This window comes from Rutilus rutilus (genome assembly GCF_951802725.1).
Source record: "Rutilus rutilus genome assembly, chromosome: 1".
Classification (NCBI taxonomy): domain Eukaryota; kingdom Metazoa; phylum Chordata; class Actinopteri; order Cypriniformes; family Leuciscidae; genus Rutilus; species Rutilus rutilus.
Window position 1 is genome coordinate 57,883,904 of NC_140209.1, and position 16,721 is coordinate 57,900,624.

Here is a 16,721-nt window from a genome sequence, read left to right on the forward strand (position 1 = left end):
ACGGCAGAATTATAATTTTTGGAAGAACTAGTCCTTTAATATGCATTTCAAGGCTGAGATTATGCATCGTCTGCAGAGCTAACGTTAAGCCTGGTTCACACAGCAGGATAATTAGGCCGATTTTAGCCCCGATTCACCCCTTCCGACAATCTTAAGGATGCTCCGTTTAATCGTAAAATAATCTGATCAGATATTCCTGCCGTGTGTGGTGTGTTAAGACGGCTCTCGTCTGCTCGGAAGGACGTCGGGACCGCTCCGATCTCAAATCGGGGATATCCAACATGTTGGATTTTTTTGGCCCGATTTCTCCTCGTGTGTGGTGTCCCCCGGGGACAAACGAGCACGCAGCCTGTGGACTGTGGCGTGTAGCCAATCAGAAAGCGATGTGACGAGGCGGCGAGGAAGCATCGGGAAACAAAATCAAAACAGCCGGCGGCATGGCGCACCAGAAAGTCCGGTGGACGTCGTAGATGGAGGACCAACTGATAACGTTTTTTTTTTTTCGGTTAAAAACAAACTACAAACTATCGCCACTGCATCCTCTTCGTCCGCCATGATTGTTTACTCTGAAGTCACGTTTGATCTCGAGGGATTTTGCGAGATTTCCCGTCTGACCTGGGAATGCTCGGGAGTCAAATCGGTTCGTGTGTGATGTGTTGATTTTGCCTTGTGGCTGCGCACCACACACTGTACGACCAAAACTGTTAGACCCGTGATTTTTTATCGCTGTGTGTGGGGTCTCTCAGGTTTTGAAAATCGGCCGACAATTTTAAAATCGTCCCGTGTGAACCAGGCTTTACTTACACAAAATAACATCTAAAGCGCATGTGACGAAGATGAACTTCAGAAAAATATTTATTACGTTAGATTAGGTAGGTATTAACTAACAGACAGACAGACGGTTATATTCAAAACAACCCCAAATCTTTCTAACTTACCATGATAAAGTGCTTTAACATTTAAACAGATCCAACAAATAAAATGAAGAAAAAACATTATCTGTCGATATCTGTACATTTGATATCTGTCTGTATAATGTTGGGCATTGAGAGTATAATGGAAATATAATTAACCTAAAGAACTCAGGCATTACTGAGACCGTCGGTCGTAAAGATGGCAGCGCAAAGCTACAGTGACGTCATGTGAACCGAATGAATACTTCAGGAAAAGCTGCATTTTGAAAGAGTTTTGATTTGATTACCACAACAAACAATGAGCCTGAAGCCTTCAACAGTGGATGCTATTCTTTTTCTTCTCAACACTTGTGAATAAACAGTGAATGAGCGCCTATACTCAGTTCAACGGATTTTTTTCCCTTTATCATATTTTTATTATTATTTAACGTTAGCCAGTTGACGAAGAGTTCTTTGAAACGTTGTTCTTCAGTAAAGTTACCTGACATCAAAAAAAGGTAGGCCGTAAATCTTCATTTACTGCTGGATCACATTTGGCTATATAATATTCTCTACTGCATGCTTATGCTTCTCTGTAATGGACAGTCTGTATTAATATTTGTGGGCATAATTGTCGGTGGTGGTAGTTATGTTTGTGTAATGATGTGGAGGACGCAGTAAGATCCAATTGCAGCTTTATTAGAATAATCAACAGGCAGGGTAAATCAGGGGCAGACAGAACAATGGAGATAATCTCAGAGCAGAAACAGAAAACAGGCAAGGGTCGAGGCAGGCGGCAGGAATCACAGTCCAATGAACAATCCGGGTCAAGACAGGCAGCAGAAGAATCAGAAGTCGGTATAAACAATCCAAGGTCAGTAACAGTTCAGCAAACACAGGGAAAACGCTCAGAAATTGTACGCCGGGGCAATGCAATACTTCGCAGAGAAGTGGAGTGTGGAAGTGGCTTTTATGTGTGTGTGAATGAGGTGCAGGTGTGTGTAATCAGTGCAGTGCAGGTGTATGAAGTAATCAGTCCAGGTAGATGCAGGATGGGAAATGTAGTCTGTGAGTGAATATGATAGTCCGGTGTGGAGTGCCCTCTGGTGGCTCTCAAGGGCACTCCAGCTGGTGACCGTTACAGTTTGAGGCCTATAATTAAATTTTACCTAGTAGCTTGTGTGTGTGTGTGTGTGTGTGTGTGTGTGTGTGTGTGTGCGTCTTTAAGTGATATTGATGTTGGTCTCGGGCCGGATTAGGGCTTGAACACCACGGGCCAGGTCTCGGTTAGGGCTGGATGTTTTCCCCCGTGCAAGGTTCTAGGCAGTGTGCTAGCTGTAGCCGTTTACCTCCAGTCTTTGTGCTAAGCTAGGCTAGCAGTGGGTGCGTCAGACAGAGTTACGGCACGCACGGAGATGAAAATGGTATGTATGGACTTATCTAACTCTGGGGGATACGGTGAATAAGCTAAAGTCCCAAAAACTCGGCGTGTTCCTTTAAATTACTATGAAATAATAATGCATAATGTACAATATAATGGTAACCCATTAGTAATGTGTCAAGTGTTACTACATCCTTCTAAATGAGTTACTAATTATTTGGATCAGTATTCTAAAGTGAAGATCATGGGAACACACTAGTAATGACTAAAGTGTTACCAAATCCATCAGAAGGAATTACTATTCAATATCTTATGAAAATATCAAAAGCTTACCGTGACTTCAGTCAATATTAGGAAGTTATCAAGCTTTTCACTTTACAATACTGATCCAAATAATTACTAGTTCCTTTAGAAGGATGTAGTAACACTAACAAGTCATTACTAGTGGGTTACCGTTACATTTCAAGGCTCGAAATTGCGACCATTTTGGTCGCATATGCTCCTGAAATTTAATCTGTGCGACCTAAAAATATATTTGGGAGCATTTGTGCGTGTGCAAATACGTGTGCAAATAATGGTTGTGGTGCGACCATAGACTGTAAAAAATAGGGTGCGACCTGTTTTCATTTCTCTAAAAAACGTTTGCAAATTACTTCACAGTGTGTACCTTATGTGCGCTGATACGCGATGGCCGGACCGTCATTCTATCCAACGTTATATAACCAATCCCGGGGTTTTTCCTGCATTGATTTTTTTTAGCGGCCGCCAAAGCCTTTGATCGGTGCGTGAGTGACTGCTGCGCTTGACGAGAGAAAGCCCCGGCCGCGCGCGCGCGCACTCTCACGTCTTCAAACAACACGAGCGCTGTCTTGCTCTCTCTCCCTCGCGCATATTAATCAAAATCATTTGACACGATAGAAAAAGGGCGGAAGACCGAAGTTTCACGTGGAGCATTCGGAGATTTTTTTTTTCTCCTAAATTACCGTGGAGTGTGAATTGTGCTAAAAAATAAACTACCGGGATAATCACACAACGCTTGCCGTATGCTACACTTCCACTAATGACACTCCGATTCGCGAACTAATGACTCATTTGAACCGATTCACTTTAATGAATGGTTAAAACCATAGATATCATATAAAGGCTAGATGTCTCGTCCGCGCTGCTGGCCAATGGAGCTCGACATCCGCACACGGCGGCCATCTTACGACAGGGTGCTCGCTCACTCATAACATGGTGCATGTACTTTTAAATAACCATAACTTGCTCAATTTTCTACCGATTTTCAAACGGTTTGGTTTGTTATAAACGTCAGAGATGTAGCTATTATACTGTATACATATGAATAATTATGTTCAAAATGTTTAAGCATTCAGAATTATAGCCACGTTAATAACGTTTGTAAGAAACCAAACTGTTTGTAAATCCGTCCAGATTTCAGCGAGATAAGAGGATTTGTGTGCGTGCTGCTCACTCACCTTAATTCACAGAGCCCTGTCCTAAGATGGCCGCCGGTGATGCCGGAAGTGACTCCGCCTTAAGACATCTAGCCTTTATATGATATCTATGGTTAAAACAACTGATCTGTCCAACACACTCACGAGACGTCTGAATCGGTGTAACAAATCGGTACCACTTTACAATAATGTTCCACTTATTAAATTCTAGTTAACACAGTTGTACTATTAAAAAAACTGCACTTTGTTAATTTGTTAACCATTGTTAATGTTAATTTCAACATTTGGGCTACTAATAGCCTATACATTATTGATTTTTTTTTTTTTTTTAACAGTTAATGCACTGTGAAGTAACATTAATGAACAATGAACAGCTGTATTTTTATTAACTAAGATTAACAAAGATTAATACAGCATATTAATAGCAATAGAGTGCCAAGTGCCAAGCAAAAAATGCAGGAACAGGTGTGTGGCAAACAAATCAGGTTCAATTATTAAGGCTTTTAATCGGCAGGATACGTCAAATATAACCATACTGTCTATGAATATAACACCGCATACACCATCGCCAAAGAAGAGCTTGCCTTCACTAAATTTATGTCAAATGACAAATCATGTGCCAATATCATCGGGGTGAGATGATATAGAGCCAGAAGACCAAATTTCAAATCTTGGCCACAGGATGAAATAAAATTTGTTAATATATAATTTGTAGTTGTGGTGCTCCTTAATTTTTGGTGGGTGCTCCTAAATTTTTGCTGGTGCTCCTAACTTTTTGAAGTTGGGAGCACCAGTGCTACCAAGTAAAAAAGTTAATTTCGAGCCCTGCATTTTATTATAAATGATGCATTATTCATGTTAATTATGAACCTGTATATACACTGAAAAAAATTATTTATTGATTTAGTAGAATTTACTAAAAAAAATGATCGTAAGTGGTTCCACGCAATTGATTTTAGCTACATTTAAACAAATGCATTAAGCTGAACTTAGTTCAACGTAATGCATTTGTTTAAATGTAGCTAAAATCAATTATGTGGATCCAATTAACATAATTTCTTTTAGTAAATTCAACTAGTCAATGAATCATTTTTTTCAGTGTAGTTATCTGGGAGGTATGAAAATCAGAGTTTCTTGTTAGTTAATAGTAGTTACTAGAATGTTAATAGTGCATTACTCATTTATTCCTGTGTAGTTATTCATTAATGAAGGAACAGTATTCTAAAGTGTTACCATAAAAATGATTTATGTATTTATGTTTCACTACAATAAAACTAAATGAATGTGATTTTCATCAAAACAAAGAGCTTGAGAAAAAAAAAGAGCTTGAGCTCTCTCGCTCTCTCTCTCTCTCACACACACACACACACACACACACTGTTCTTACTGACTACATGAGGATTTAGAGGGTTTTTTTCAATTGCTAACAAGCATTGTTCAAAACTGAAGCCACATTTTCAAAACTCTTCACACATTCTGCATTATCAAGATGAATCTTGGCCAAACAGTGAATCTCACCTCCAAAACTCACTCAGAACAACAAAACGCTTCATATATGTCTCAAAATAAACTCGTTCCACCATAACACTGAACAATTCTCATTCAGGAAATATACATTTCACTCATAACAGACTGACCTAAAATCACTAACAACAGGGAGCGTTTCATAAATGTTGAACTTTTATTTTTAATGTTTGAATGTTTTTTTCCCCACATATGTATTCATTATCATAAGAATAAGACCTTTTCATTTGACTGACTGTATTACAGCATAAAGAATGAATGAGAAATGCAGAAGTTTTTTTTTTTCCCTATGTCTTTAAATATAGTCATTAACATGCAAAAAAATTAAAGTTGAAACAACAACAAAATCCTGAAGCAAAAAAATCTAAAAGCATGTCTAGCACACTGTAATGGCGTATGTGCAGTATTGGAGTCCAGCTGTGTCCGGAGGCCTTTCTGTGTGGAGTTTGTGTGTTCTCTCCATTATGACGTTGGTTTCCTCTGGGATTCCCACACAATCCAAAGACATACAGGACAGGTGAAGTGGAGACTGTGTGTGTGTGTGTGTGTGTGTGTGTGTGTGTGTGTGTGTGTGTGTGTGTGTGTGTGTGTGTGTGTGTGTGTGTGTGTGTGTGTGTGTGTGTGTGTGTGTGTGTGTGTGTGTGTGTGTGTGTGTGTGAATATGAATGTGTGTGTCTCATCCTGTGATGGACCGGCCATTCTGTCCAGGGTGTTTTCCTGCCTCCGACCCGAGACGATGGGAAAGACTCCAGCTTCCCCACGACCCTACAGGACAAGCTTCACTTCTGGAAAATGTATGGAATAGTCGGATGAATGTATGGATGTACAGTACAGTGAGGATTCTAGTCCTCCCTCTCTCTGCCACTCTTCTTTCCTCAGTTTCCATGATCCAGACTAAAAATAGGACTGAAATTAGTTGTTTGTAATAATTATTATTTAATTTCATTGTAAATATTCTGCTAATATTTTATATTTCAATATAATCCCTGCAGAAATTATTAGTTTGCCATAATTCTGATTTGAATGAGCTTTGATCAGTTTTGAAAGCAGTGGAAAATTCTGCTGCAAATATATAGTGTTTTGCAGAAGGTGAAATATGAATGACAAAATTGTTCGTGGATTTTGGGAAATGTGGTCATTGAATGCATTTTGTGTGAAAGGGTTGCACCAAGAACACGGCGGAGATTGTGGTCATGCAGGAGCATATGACAGACCTTGGGATGCAGTGTAAGGTGACAGATGACATCGTGAAGAAGCTGAACGAGCGAGCGACTGCAATTCAGGAGCGGCAGGAGGAGGCTGAGAGATATAGCCGACGATGGAATCTCCGTCTGCTTAATCTCCCGGAATACAGCAACAAAGATGTGAGAAAGGAGGTGATGGGAATAATCGCCCAGATCATTCCAGAAGAAAAGTCCAGACTTGGGATCCTGGGCCCGTATTCATAAAGAATCTTAATGCAAAGAGTAGCTCCTAGTGACAAAATTCTTAGAAATGTGGGCGTTTACTCTTAAAATTAAAGAAAAAATCCTAGTAAAGAAAAAAGTCATTCAGAAAGCATCTTAACCCTTAAAAGAGGTCTTAAGGTCAAAATTGTTAGGAGCACAGATGAGGACTTTTAAGAGGCTTAAGAGTTTCTTTAGCAGAGGAGAAAATGGCAGAAAGACAAAGAGGGAGAAGAAATGTGTTGCAGACAATGGATGACAGTGAGTTAATAAGACGCTATAGATTAGATCGTGCAGAGATCGTGTTTGTGACTGATCTTATTAGAGACACGCTAACATCTCCGATACAGCGCAGAAATTCCATAGTGCCAGAAATGAAAGTAATCACTACATTACGATATTTGGCAACTGGGAAAATTCCATGTTTGAAACATTAAACTCAACATTCAAACCACCACTTAAATAGACATGCCAGCAATCAGTGTAACTGGAAAGAGTGGAACAATTTTTATCATTCTAAGCAATCAAATACCTTATAGGAAATTAACAGCATGGAAAATAAAAAAGGATTTATATAGGCCTATAATGTGTGTGTGTGTGAGAGAGAGAACGGTCAAATAGGAAAAATTACGCATGTAATTTCAAAGTGAAGGCTTAGAATAGACCCTATACTTAAAATCACTTTTTTTTCCTTCTTGGACAACCAGCCAATCACAGTCTTCAAAAGATTGTGTCATACATAGCAACGGGGTCAACCCCGCCTCCTTACTAAGATGAAAGTTTTTGTCTTTTCCTTACTCAGAGTTGCTCTCAGATCGGTCCCGAATCGCTCTTAAGCTAAGACTCCTACGTAAAAGTTTTTAAGCTAAATTAAGAGTTTTCTGAAAGGATTCTTAGAATCTTTATGAATACGGGCCCAGGTAGACACTGTACACAGAGTGGGGAGAAATAAAGATGACAACAAACCACGTCCCATTATCATGCAATTCACCATGCGCACTTTCCGACACAAAGTATGGAGAGCCTCCCTCAACTCCGATGTGTTGAAGGGAAAAAATCTACGGATGGCAGAAGACCTCACTTACATGGAGAGACAGTGCAGAAACAAACTCTGGCCAAAGGTTAAACAAGCCCGAGACGAAGGGAAGAAGACCAAATGGATCGGCCCGGTGGCCATCATTGATGGTGTAAGACATACAGTTTAAGAGTCAATTAGATGAATAATAAGGTGATCTTAAGTTAAGTTGAATGCTAAGTAATATTAATAAGATCCCTTAAATACCTCAAGCTAACTCAGGTTATTGTTCACAAGGAACAATGGTTAATTTAAGTTTACATGTTTGATTAGATGTATTGATTTACCGGAAAAATGTTCATAACTTAAGTTCTCCTACTAAGGCACTTATTGTCCACTGTATAGCACAATCACATTGATGTGATGGTTACCTATGTTTGAAATTAGCATACTGCACTATGAGTACTAGTAGTTAAATAACCTACTTCTACAGTGGCACAGTTACTTGCTTATTTAAGCAATTTGTTCACTTCTTTATATTAAAAAAGAGAAAGAAATGAGTCTTCAATTTCATAAGGTACTCAATATTTAGAGTTCTCGTTTGAGAGTACCTACTTGTGTGTCTATATCTCAACACTCTACAAGTTCCTGTTTATTTTACAGTCTTCTAGTTCACTTTACTTTATTTTTCTATGACAGACTTCCATTTCAGTTCCTTAAAAATAATATCCCTTAATGTTAGAGGTATCCGTGACAGCACCAAAAGAAAGTCTTTTATTTTTTGCAGACGAAAAAATGCAGATTTAATCCTTTTTCAAGAGACTCACTCAAGTGAAAATGACGTGAAGTTTTGGAAAGCACAATGGGGTGATCAGTGTTACTTTTGTCATGCCTCTCAACAATCTGCTGGTGTAGCAATTCTCCTCAACAAATTAAAAAAATTATTATTGAATCATTATTTTCAGATGAGGGTAGATGGATTATTTCAGTTTTCAAACTGGATAACACCATTTTTATAGTTTGTAACTTATATAATCATAACAACACAGCTCTAGCCAAAACAATGTGTATGCAATTGTGTAAGAAACTTGAAGCTCTTAAACTGAAGTACAAAGAAGCACAATTGATTCTTGGGGGAGATTATAATGATGCTCCAGATGATCTCTTAGATCGATTACCGATGAGAACAGTTCAACATTCAAGATTTAAAAGCATTAATTAATTAATGCATTAATTAAATTCTGATACAAAAGAATTTACTTGGAGTAATACGAATAGATCTCTACAATCCAGAATTGACTTGTGGCTTATATCACCTTCTTGCACACAATTTGTTTCAGAAGCATCTCACGATTTTGCTCCCTTATCTGATCATAAATTGATTAAAATTCATTTAATAGGCACTAAACAAAATCTAAACAATCTTCGTGGTTTCTGTCAATGATTTATTAAATGATGAAATATGTTGTGGTGATGTTAAAAGAACAGCGAAACAGATATTTAGGGATCCTAAAATGAATCATACACAAAAATGGGAATACTTTAAATTTAAGATAAGAGAAGCAGCAATGAGAAAATAATAACGCCTCAAAAGAAATTAGTATCATGAACGAACTAAATACATTATTGAAGAAAGATAGTCTATTAGAGGAAGAAGAAATTAAATTGAAGAGACTAAAAGAAGAAATAGATCATACATATATTAATATGGCTAAAGGAGCCTTCATAAGGTCAAGAGCAAAATGGTTGGAATTAGGCGAAAAGAACTCTAGCTACTTTTTTGCCCTAGAGAAACGAAATCAAAAAAGAAACAATATCTCTGCACTCAAGATTGATGATGTCATAACCACTAATCATTTGGACATTTCAAAATATGCTTATTCATTCTACAGTAACATATACAAATCAAATTCCCAAATCAATGATTGTGATAAGTTTATTGAATCAATTAAAAAATATACACCAACCATTTCAGAGCCCTTCAAAACTAACTGTGAACGACCCATCACAAAATCAGAAATATCAGAAGCAATCCAATCAATGAAAAAAGGAGAATCTCCAGGCAACGACGGCCTCTCGGTTGAATTCTATTTACATTTTTGGAATATTATTGTGGATCCTTTATTGGAATTATTTAAGGAATGTCAAGATAGGAAAGAAATGTCAACAAGTATGAAACAGGGTATTATAACACTAATTCCTAAACCGGAAAAAGATCACCTTATGATAGAAAATTGGAGACCTATTACGCTCTTAAATATAGATTACAAAATTATCTCATTGGTATATGCTAAAAGATCTTGGAGAAATTATATTAAACTCAAACTGGATTTATGTCCAACCGTCATATTAGTTCCACCATAAGGCTTGTTCTTGACTTATTAGACTACTCTGAAAACATTGATAATGACTCCCTTATAGTTTTTCTTGATTTTTACAAGGCTTTTGATACGGTGGAACATCATTTTTTATTTAAAGCACTTCAAACCTTTGGTTTTGGTCAAAATTTTATTTCAACAATCGAAATGTTTTATAAAAATATTGACAGTTGTGTCATACTATATCCAAACACTACCGAAAGATTTCCAGTGCTGAGATCCGTCCGTCAAGGCTGTCCGATTTCTCCCTTTTTATTTTTGATTGTTGTCGAATTGCTCTCATTACATATTTTAAATAACCCAATAATTGAAGGTTTATCTATTTTTGGTAAGGAAATTAAACTGACCCAACTAGCTGATGATACAGCATTATTCTTAAAGGACAAACATCAGATTGAAAATGCTGTAGCATTAATAGACGAATTCTCAGCTGCTTCTGGACTAAAATTGAATAAATCTAAATGCGAAATTTTATGTCTGTTTGAAACAAATGTTAAAACCATATATAATATGCCTGTTAAAAATTGTATTAGATATCTCTGATGTGTTTTTGTTTGTAAGAATGTTATAGAGCGCCAACGACTTAACTTCTCCCCCAAAATGAACAAATCTAAAACTATATTGAACCTATGGCTTCAAAGAGACTTATCAATCTTAGGTAGGGTCCTTCTGACTAAAGCTGAAGGAGTTTCTAGATTTGTGTATCCAGCACTCTCCCTTAATGTCTGTGATTCTACATGTAAAGAAATCAATGATATGTTTGTAAAATTTGTATGGAAGAATAAGCACCATCATTTGAGAAAAGCTTTGCTTTCTGGTCCTAAAGCTAAAGGTGGTTTTGATCTATTAGACTTGATTTAAATTATACATTTCAAGTTAAATGGTTAAAGGAATGCTTAAAAGCTCCAGATTCATTATGGATATATTATGGATTCCTCATAATATATTCAAGAAGGTTGGAGGTCTCAAGTTCTTACTGTCTTGTAATTACAGTATTTCTAAATTACAGATGTCGGAATCTCATCAACAAGCTCTGTTAGCCTGGAAGCTATGTTATTCACATAACTTTTCACCACATAAATCTATCATTTGGAACAATGAGTGTATTATTAAAAGGAACAAATCATTGTATTTACAAAACTGGATAGATCAAAATATCATTTATTTAAAAGACTTATTTAGCCCTAATGGTCAACTTCTTAGCTATGAAGACTTTCTTACACAGAAAACTTTCCCTGTAAAATGTAAAGAATTTAGCTCAGTAATTAACTCTATTCCCCAGTGGAATATTAGAATTAATGAAAAGCTATGTAGAGCAAAATGTACAACGCACTACTCCTAACATTCTTTACATAAACGGTATTGACATTCTAAGCAAAAAATGTACTAATAAACATATCAGAGAATGTTTCTACAATGCCAAAAAAATAATACCTAGAGGAAAATTTTTTTGGAATGCTATTTTTATGAATATTAATTGGCAGAAGGCATGGCTTGTTCCTTTTAAATTTTGTGTCACAAATAAAATGAGAGAATTACATCTAAAAATACTACATAACATATACCCATCTAAGATGTACATTTCAAGATTTCTTGATATTGAAAACAAATGTACTTTTTGTAAAAATGAACTTGAAAATGTAACCCATTTGTTTTATGGTTGTTCATACAGTATTACATTTTGGAAAGAACTTGAGAATGATATATTATGTAAAACAAAACACAAAATCAACATTGAGGGGAAGAACATTATCACTTATTTTGAATACAAAGAAAAGAAACTATATACTATGGTAAACCTTTACATTTTGTTAGGCAAGTTTCATATCCATAAATGTAAATTCCAGAATTCTTCACCATCATTTAAGTTGTTTTTGATAGAGGTGGATTTTTTTTTTTTCAGTATCGACCGATGCTTGTTAGCAATAAAAAATAAAAATAAAAAACTAATGCACACATTTATTCTGATGTGTTATTTCAGTAGCAGAAGTTCAGCTATATTAATGAAAATTAAAATAAGAGTCTCTGTAACATCTCACTGTTACTGATTTATCAGCTCAAAGTATTCTGGGTAAAATCTCTCTACAGTCTATTCTGAAACATCAACACAGTTTCACTGATGATCCAGAATAAACATAAAACCCAGGATAGAGCGTCTGAGTGAATGTGGTCTGGACTGTGTGGATGAGGCTCATTGTGTCAGAGACGCTGTAGAAGGACAGAGTTCCTGCACTGTGATCCACATACACTCCTATTCTTCTGCTGATGGACTTTACAGGGAGAACAGTCTTTATGTCATTGTGTCTGAATGTGTAACTGGAGGAAGAGCAGATCAAATTCCAGGACTGATCATTACGACCAAACAGACACTCATCACCCGCTCCCTTCCTGCTGATGCTCTTATATGACACTGATATATACACACCTTTCCCAGACCACTCAATCTCCCAGTAACAGCGTCCACACACACTCTCTCTACACAACACCTGACGCCAGTGATCAAATCTGTCTGGATGATCAGGATACGACTGTTGTGTGTCAGTGTAAGTAATCACTCTGTTCCTCTCAGACAGACTGAGGCGTTTATGCACTGTGTTCAGATCCAGAGTCAGCTGATGGGAATCTGATGGAGAGAAAACATATCAGAATCAGGAATTATGAATCTGTCTGATCTTTTAATGTATCTGAACAATGTATCATCAGTGTCTCAGTACAGCTGATCAGATATCCTGTGCAAATCATCATTTACATGATCAATTATAAAACTCTTCTATCATGTTTATTTCTCCTTCTACAGGAAGAACATGAACACATTCAGTGAGTTTTTCTGCTTGTTTCTCAGTGACTTACATTGTAGGAAGTCGTTCCTGGTCTTGGGATTCATGTTGGTGAATGTGACTGTGGAAATAAACAGACATGAACAGTGTGAAGAGAAATGACAAGATAAAATACATCCATTTCTAAGACGTTTCTAATCTGATATTAGATGATGCAGGACTCATTTCTGAGAACAGAAGAATCTCCAGATGCCTCATATATAAAACACACGTATCGAATTCAATCCTAAATTTCAATAGATTTCAATTTCAATATAAACATAAATATTAATTACTTCTAAACCATCAAGGGATGTTTGTGGCTGTTCTGTAGAGTTGATGCACTTGAATTGAAGATGAACTGTGATTTATAAAGTGGGATGCGTTTAGGACAATTATTTGTGCGCATGTTTTATAAATCATAGGAACATTTCAGAAACTGTTGTACGTTCATATTTCGGATCATTCTCCACACGTCTGTATAAACGAGGCGCAGGACTTTACCTCTATCAGAGATCTTCTTGAGCTCCTCTTTGCAGAAATCCTCCAGTTTGTCTCTCAGCTGACGGACAGATTCTCTCACGCCATCAAAAGAGGAGAGAGAACTGAAGGAAACGTCGGGTTCGTCTGTAGATTCAGGAGGTGCTGAGAGAGACTGGAAACTCTACAGAAAACAGAAATCAAAACTCATCATCTCCACACTTCAGCCAATAACCTGCACTATATCAGATCTGAGCGGCTCTTGTTGACTTCACTTCTCTTCAGTGACTCGCTTCAATCCAGCACTTTCACACAATCAGCACATTCTTCTCATATTCATCATTTAATGCTACAAACTCTAGTATTTCACACTTACACTCCTTGTGAAAAAGAAAGTACCGTACTTGTAACAGAAATAATAAACCTTAAAAAATATAAGTGCAGATTGGCTGTTGTTTTCAGAAACTTAATTGCATGTTATTTGCAGTTAAATGAATGTGGTATAGTTTAATGTTTGTATTAAATGCAAATAGCTGAGCTTTAGAGTGTTTTTTTTTTTTTTTTGCCCTGCTTAAGTTAGTCTCATTCTGCTCTCATGAAATGTTTCTCTGTGAGTCTCTTGCTCAAGTCCACTATGATCCAGTTCTTCTAGATCTCTGTTACCTGCAGGAACTGGATGTGATGGTGTGTGTGTGAAAGCTGCTCCAGCTCAGCGTCTCTCCTCCTCAGATCATTGATCTCCTGCTCCAGTCGCTCCAGTCGTCCTTCAGCTCGACTCACTGCAGTCTTTTCCTGATCTCTGATCCGCTGTGTCGCCTCAGAGCGGCTTCTCTCAATGGAGCGGATGATCTCAGTGAAGATCTTCTCACTGTCCTCCACTGCTGTGTGTGCAGAGCGCTGTTACACACACATCACAATCACACAGTGAGTTCAGTGAGTCCAAACTGAGACGTCTCACACTTCTCTTCTTCTCCAGACTCACCTTATGAGACTCCACAGCCTCTCTCAGCTGATGAAGATCTTTCTGTCTCTGCTGGATTCTCTGACGGATCTTCATCTGCGTCTCCTTCAGCTGTTTCTGGAGGACAAACCAATAACAGCGAATGACACATAAAACTACTATCACACAATAAGGGTTAAAGACGTCATCCTCTTTGATTTGGGCTCTGAGTACATGAGTTGATCAATGATTTGATTTGTGAATCAAAATTGGTCCTTTAAAAAAAAAAAAAAAACTTTTAAAAACAGCATTCCTTTAAAAAAGTATATGTGAATTAAAGCTGCAAGCAGCGATGAAAGCGTCACTCGGTGGCTTTAGGAAGACAGAGCATGGTTGGGCAATGTGCATTTAAGGAGGTATACACTCTAAAAAGAGATGTGTTAAAAAACAACACACATCATGTGTTGATGGTATTTGACACATGTTGTGTATATTTTAACACACAATGTGTGTTCAAATGTAACTCTAGAATAGCACTGGGTGGAGAAGAGTTTGTGTTTATGAAAAAATTATAGGTATATTTTATATGGTATCCCATAAAATGCTCTAAAATAAATAAAGCAATACATTCAAATAAATAAATTAAATCTTAATTCATGAAAACTTAAAGATTAACGGGTGTTTTTTGGCAGCCAATCACATCATGCCTCTTTTTCAATGTCTTTTTCAAATGCTGCTTTCTCTTGTTATTAATAACCAGATTGACTTTATTTCTGTCAGACGCTACAGAAGCTCTTATTGAGAATTAACAGGTTTTGGTGTTGACGATTCATTGAATGTTTCATTTAAAGTCACCAAAATCGTGATTAGTGTCAGCTTTATTTGGGCTCATTTAAGGAGGTATATATAGTAAGAGTATGTCAAAGTCAGTTACAAAATGTTTTGTATAATGGTGATAATAGCATGCTTCATGACTCAGCTAAGTTTAGTATAAATATAAAACTAGCATGTTTAGTATGTTTCTAGCATGCTTAGTACACAATAATTATGTGGTTAGTACTGCATTACTGTGTTAACCATGCCAGTTTCTGTTGCCAGTAGGTGGGGCTATGTCTATATACCTTTCATATCTGCATATATATTCATATTTATTTCATATCACTGCGTGATCAATCTCTCTCAGTTCATACCTGTTTCTCTGTCCTCTGTGCTGCAGTTGATACAGTTTTGTGGTTTTTATGTTCATACTCTTTACACCGCACACAAATGCATTCTTGATCAGTGACACAGAACATTTCTAGCTCTTTATCATGTTTACGGCAGATCATGTCCTGCAGTCGTCCAGTGGCATCAATCACTTTGTGTGGTTTACGAGAGTGATATTCCTCATGACGGTCTAAATGAGTTTGACAGTAAGATTCCTGACACACCAGACAGGACTTGACGGCTTTGTATTTTCTTCCAGTACAGACGTCACACTCCACGTCTCCAGATCCAGTGTAACAGTCAGCAGGAAGTTTAGTCTTCTTCAGTTTCTCCACCAGTTCAGCCAGAATGGTGTTTTTAGCTAAAGCAGGTCTTGGACTGAAGGTCTGTCTGCACTGAGGGCAGCTGTAGACTCTCTTCTCATCCTCCTGATCCCAGCAGTCTGTAATACAGATCTTACAGTAACTGTGTCCACAGAGGATAGTCACTGGTTCCTTTAGGAGATCCAGACACACTGGACACGTGAACTCATCCTGAGAAAATCTGGCTTCTGCCATTTTACTGCATGAATACAGAGAGACACAAACACACAACAGCTCAACAACACTTCAGTTTCTGTTTCTCTGAACTGAGGAGCTGAAATAGTTTCCTGGTTCTGTGTTTGAGTGACGTGTGTAAAATAGGCGTGTCTGTAAAGCAGCTTCCTCGTTCACACACACACACACACACACACACACTTTACTGCTGTGTTTACTGTATGTGTCCTTCAAGTGGAGTCGAAAATATCATAATTACGAGTTCAAAGCTCATGAATGACTGAGCGAAGATTTAGGCTACTCACGAATGCATATGTCTATATACCTATATACTGTGTCAAAGTAATGTCAATATGTCAAAATGTACAGTTCTAAGATAATACAGATCATGCTAGCTAACATCATGTATTCATTTAGGCAGAAACAATGAGCTCATTAACCCTTTCCCCACCAGAGTCTTTAAAAAACATTGCAACTGCCAGCATTTTTATTTTATTTTATAATTTTCAAAAAACGTTCATGGCCCCCCGAATATTTTGTTGAATATCTGAACATACAATGTATCAAAATAAATAACAGATCCTCTGTAGCTTTAGGCATTATTTTTTTATCAACACTTAAATGTGGGTAAGTTTCATAAAAACAACAAC

The 16,721-nt window shown here is 37.2% G+C and overlaps 1 protein-coding gene across 1 annotated transcript; it reads right to left on the minus strand.

Annotated features, from left to right (window-relative positions):
- Positions 1–11,240: 11,240 nt before the first annotated feature.
- On the minus strand, positions 11,241–16,202 carry LOC311286654 (tripartite motif-containing protein 16-like protein). Its single transcript, XM_084402917.1, has 6 exons — positions 15,520–16,202; positions 14,372–14,467; positions 14,053–14,286; positions 13,414–13,573; positions 12,944–12,991; positions 11,241–12,716 (listed from the first exon to the last, which is right to left on the minus strand). Exons 1-6 carry the CDS (start codon positions 16,090–16,092, stop codon positions 12,196–12,198), a joined length of 1,632 nt encoding a protein of 543 aa, XP_084259043.1. The 5' UTR covers positions 16,093–16,202; the 3' UTR covers positions 11,241–12,195.
- Positions 16,203–16,721: the final 519 nt, after the last annotated feature.